This window comes from Alligator sinensis, unplaced genomic scaffold (assembly GCF_000455745.1).
Source record: "Alligator sinensis unplaced genomic scaffold, ASM45574v1 scaffold876_1, whole genome shotgun sequence".
In the NCBI taxonomy this organism is placed as follows: Eukaryota; Metazoa; Chordata; order Crocodylia; family Alligatoridae; genus Alligator; species Alligator sinensis.
In genome coordinates, this window is record NW_005841938.1 from 443,251 (window position 1) to 448,465 (window position 5,215).

The 5,215-nt window shown below is 49.8% G+C and overlaps 1 protein-coding gene across 1 annotated transcript in view; it reads left to right on the plus strand.

The window, feature by feature from the left end:
- The window catches only part of MYCBPAP (MYCBP associated protein), a 17,753-nt gene that overhangs the window by 3,078 nt on the left and 9,460 nt on the right, over positions 1-5,215 (plus strand). The window contains exons 2-6 of the mRNA XM_006019793.3: positions 2,898-3,025; positions 3,636-3,795; positions 3,979-4,085; positions 4,581-4,764; positions 5,143-5,212. Coding sequence (XP_006019855.1) covers positions 2,898-3,025; positions 3,636-3,795; positions 3,979-4,085; positions 4,581-4,764; positions 5,143-5,212 — 649 coding nt within the window. The remainder of the gene's footprint in view (positions 1-2,897; positions 3,026-3,635; positions 3,796-3,978; positions 4,086-4,580; positions 4,765-5,142; positions 5,213-5,215) is intronic.

Genomic DNA, 5,215 nt, shown 5'->3' on the forward strand with positions numbered 1-5,215 from the left:
GCCAGTTTTGCCAAGAGGTGATCATGGGATACCAGATCGAAGGCCTTTTTGAAGTCAAGATATATGATGTCAATCTCTTCCCCCTTGTCCAGGTGATAGGTCATCTGGTCATAAAAGGAAATGAGATTGGTCAAGCAAGACCTACCCGTAACAAACCCATACTGGCTGTCCCTCAGGATGTTGCCGTCAGTTAGTCTGTTAAGAATGGCCTCTTTGATAAGCTTTTCCAAGACCTTCCCCGGGATAGAGGTCAGGCTGATGGGCCTGTAGTTTGCCGGGTCCACTTTCCTCCCTTTCTTGAAAATAGGCACCACATTGGCCTTCTTCCAGTCTTCGGGCGCTTCACCAGAGCGCCAGGAGCTCTTGGAGATCCATGCCAGGGGCTGAGCTATGATGCTTGCCAGCTCCTTGAGTACCCTTGGGTGTAAACCATCAGGGCCGGCTGACTTGTTCCTTCACGAGGTCAGCTTCAATGGAGGGCAAGGAATCTTCCTCACTCAGGCCTCCCTGACCCACAGTGGGCAGGGGCATCCCATGGGACTTGTGAAAGACTGATGCAAAGTACCCGTTTAGCAAGTTGGCTTTTTCCTGGGCATCAGTTGTCAGTTCTCCCTTTTGGTTTAGCAGGGGTCCAGTGTTGCCCTTGCTTCTGCTCCCCACATATCTAAAAAAGGACTTTTTATTGTCCTTGATATTTGTAGCCAGCTGGAGTTCAGTCACAGCCTTGGCTTTCCTGGTTTGCTCCCTGCAGGACCGGACCAGACCAGAGTATTCCTCCTTGGTGGTGGTTCCAGTCCTCCATCCTTTGTAGGTCTTCCTTTTAAGACTCAGGAGGTCCGCTAGTTCCCTGGAGAGCCAAGGGGGCTGCTGTGCCCTTTTGCTGCCTTTCCTCTGAGATGGGATGGACTTTGCTTGTGCATCCAGGATTGCTCCCTTTAGGAGCAACCACTTGTCCTGGACTCCCCTCCCACTTGGGTTGTAGCCCTTGGGGGCCTCACTGACAAGCCTTCTTAGCTTGTCGAAGTCAGCTTTCCTGAAGTCAAGGACTTCTGTATTACTGACTGACTTGCCAGCTTTATGTCGGATGGTGAAGGTGATCAGCTTGTGGTCAGTGTCACCCAGCGTCCCTTCAATCGTTATGTTGCTGATTAGGTTGTCCCTGGTTGCCAGTACCAGGTCAAGCAGCGCTTTACCTCTCGTCGGCCCGTAGACTTCCTGCATCAGGTAGAGGTCATCCACGCATGATAGGAAGCTTTGCGACCATTCGGATTTGGCCGAGCGCTCCTCCCACGAGATGTCCGGGTAAAGTCTCCCATGACAATCATGCACCAGGAGTGTACAGCCTCAGGCAATTCCCTGGTGAACTCCTAGTCAAGGTCTTGACCCTGGGTAGGGGGTCTGTAGTGGACCCCCACCATAGTATCCCCTGTGACATGTTCCCCATGGATTTTAACCCAGAGGGTCTCAAGTCATCCACCGTGGGTGCCAACATTGGCTTGCAGGGATGCACAGCTTTCCTTGACATAGAGAGCTACGCCCCTGCCCCTTTTGTCCACTCAATCCCTCCTGTGCAGGGTATAGCTGTCTATACCCATGGTTCACTCATGGGTGGAGTCCCACCAGGTCTCCATTATCCCTATGACATCGTATTTATTTGCCTTTAGCAAGAGGACAAGTTCCTCCTGTTTATTTCCCAGGCTCCCAGCATGTGTGTATAGGCTCACAAGTGTCCCCTTGGGGACCCTTGCCCTGTCTACAGTTTGTTGCAAGGCTGGGGCAGGGGTGGGATCCCTTAAATGACTTGGCCTGCCGGCTTTGCAAGGGTTGCTCAGTGGGCAAGCAGTGGCGGTAATCCCCCCCCGTCCCCCGGCGGGCTTAGTTTAAAGCCCGGTGGAGCAGGTCAGCCAGTCTGGCTGAGAAGAGCCTCCTCCCCAGCGGAGAGAGGTGGAGGCCGTCCCTTCCCAGCAGCTCGCTGCCCCTCTCACCAAAGAGCGGGCTGTGGTCATGGAAGCTGAAGCCTTCCCGATAACGCCAGTGCCGCAGTCTTTGGTTGACTACCTGGATCCTCCTCACCCCATAGCCCGAGACTGGGAGGATTGATGAGAACATCACCTGTGCCCCCAACCCTTTAGGGTTTTGACTACAGAAAAAGACTAGAGCAGTTCTTCTGTTGTGGAGAACTCCGACAGATCGTAGCAGTTCAGAGCATTTTTATTGCCCTGTTTGAAATCTTCGGGTTTACCTTATAATCATGTTTGTACACCTAACAGTGCTAACATTGCGCAGCATCCCGAAGCACCCTTGAAATGATCTCAAGGCACCCTGGGGTGCTGTGGCACCCTTGCTGAGAATCACTGCTTTAGAAGGAGCAGAGGGACCGAATAGGCACAACACTGGGGAGTGCACAGATGGCAGCGAGGGAGCCCCTAGCTCAGGGCAGAAGTGGAAGGCCGTCTGTTTTCGTGAGCAAGGTTGTGATGAATAATGTACATTTGTGAGCGGCAAAAAGTCGCCTTCATAAATATTTTAAAAGCCTTGCCGTTTTGTACACCCAGCTGCGCTCTGAGGAGCCCTAATGCAATGTTTGAGTGACCACATGAATGTTTCCTTTTTTCCCTTTCCATTTTGCAGTGAGTTTCTTTTTTTTTTCATTCCATTTTGCTAAGTGCTGAAAAGAGGCTTCCTAAAAATTTCCCTCCTTATGCCTAAACCAGCTGAAAGGAGACAAGGTGATTAACCTCTCCTTTTCCCTGGGTTCTCAGACAGTTAAGATGTGTTCAGCACAGGAGATGCTGAATTTTAGTTTTCCATGTATTTTGAAGACCACTTCTGACTTCAGGACATTGTTGTTGGGCCAGGAGCAGAAGTCACTGTCCTTCCTGGTATTTGTGTTTCAGATAAGAAGAAGGCCAGAACATTTGATCAGCCTTCCCCACCAATCCAAGAGGAGCCTGAGCCTTTCATCTCTGTCCTGCAAGGAGATGAAATCCAGGCTCTGGCAATTAAGGTGGAAGACCTGGAGAAGGTGGGTGCAAAGCTTGGTGGTCCTCTGTTGGTGGGAGCAGCTGTCTTCACTGAAGCTTCCCTTTTACTCTGGATAGACAAGGGATCCTGCACCATTTATTTGGGTAGAAACAAGCTACAGGAGCCCTGCATTTGTTCCCTGTGGCCCTGTCCTACTTCTGGTGTCAACTCATCAGGACCAAATCCCAAAAGCAGAGGATTACAGAATAATCTCTTCCAGATGTCAGAATGAACCATCTGGCCTGTTTGGGATCACACTCCTAATATTTAAGAATTCCACATATTTGAAAAAATACTATTTTCCCCTCCTAAAACCCAAGCCAGACCCTACAAGAGGTAGCACCTGCTGCTGAGCTGGGAATTCCTCCCCCTGAGGTCCTTCCCAGCCCCATCAGGACTGCAGTCAGGGTAGGTCAGACTTCACCTAATCTGATGTCTTTAGTGCTTTGGTCCATGCCTTTACAGGGAGGAGCTAAAATGCGGAGTCAGGACTTTATTGGACCGTGAGGAAGTCCTCTCTCCCATATGCAATTCCCAGCAGAATTAGAAGGGTGGAGATGGGTCAAGCACCCCAATTAGTCTCAGTGGGGGTCTCTGTCCTATTTCTATAGCTCCACACTCCCCAGCGTCCCCAAGCAGAGGAGAAGACTCCTATTACTAAAACATTCCTCATTCGAAGACATCGGCCTGAAGAAGTTGGGAAGAAAACCCATCTCCTTGTAGCTTATCCTGCTGATGCTGAAGAGTCCAAGAAACCACTGACTTATTCTGGTAAGGTTAAACTTCACCTCTTACCTTTCACACTCAGTCTTCCTAAAACTGCTTGCAGTTCAGAAATAAATCTTACAACTGTGTAGTCTCGGCTATTGTTTCTACCCATTATAAAGAGATGAGAGGTGTCTTGTGGTCTCGCACCCAGTTCTAATGGCTCTAATCTGTCTCCCATTGCTGCAGGGCCAGGAGGACAGTTTGCTGGTAGCTGTGAACAGATTCTTCCGCACAGCATCTTAGGAAGTCTTCAGGAGTTCAAGAAAGAAGCCGTGGCTAGAGGAGATGTTCAGGTGGGTTTGTGAAATGATGAATGTGCTGCTGTGCACTAGTACTGTTCCAGACAGAATGGTGAGTGCAGCCACTTTTGATCTAAATTGGTGTGCTTCAGGTACCTGTTGGGCCTAGGACATGGTTTACTCAGCTGCATTGCAAACTATTTGCCTTTATAGGTACTGCTGCAGCAGTTCTAGCAAGTCCCGTAGGGAGGAGAGCACCACAGAAAAAGCCGTTGCAGTTTCAGGCCCCAGTTGCATATGCACTTCTATCGAGAGTATCCAGGCCGAGTAGCCACTGGGAGAAGCTGGTGATGCAATGGCACCATTACTGATGCCCAGTTATACAGTTGCTCGCATGTGGTGTTGTGCAGGCCAGGCCTCTCTTCCATCCAGATACGGTTGAATAAATACAGTGGCAATCCAATGCACTCTTTTTCTTTGCCCCATTTGCTATTGTGATGGCTGTTCACGGCTGGAGATGCTGTTTATAGCCTTTTATTTTCTGTCCAGGTAGCTGAACTGATTGACGATTCCCACCTAGATGTTACAATGGCAGCTTTAGAGAAGTACAGAGAGAAACAAGGGGGAGGGAAGAGGAAAAAGTTTGACTGGACTCCACCGTCACAGCATAAGGCTCTCCAGAACTGGCATCGCAATATGGCCCTCAGGAAGAAGCAGCAGAAATCTCTGTGTAGTGAGTAAAGCTGGGGCAGGCTTGTTGCGTGAACCTCATGTGGGCATGGGAGATACAGACACCATTGCAGTAAGTTATTATTGTCCCTGGAAGATTAAGGCCTAGCTAATTTGGGTAATTCTGTGCTATGAAATTACATACACATTTTCAGAGCTTCACCTATTTAAGGTGGGTCGGGGCATTCTCACTCTGGGGATGCTGACTTGGTGGGTTATATAGTCGTGGGTGGTGGCAGGAGTGAGGCAGAGGAGTGGTGCCGTCTGGAAGGAGGTTACAGTAAAAATGAGTGTTGGGAGTGGATGTAGCTGGAAGAAGTGAGGCTGATGTTTTGGGACTGTGGTTAGGAGCGGAGATGACTCCATTGTGTTTGTATTTAAGTGCTGCTTCAGAAACCAGCGGATGAGCTGCTGATGAATCTCTCAGATGATTTCAGACGAGTCCAGGAAGAGCG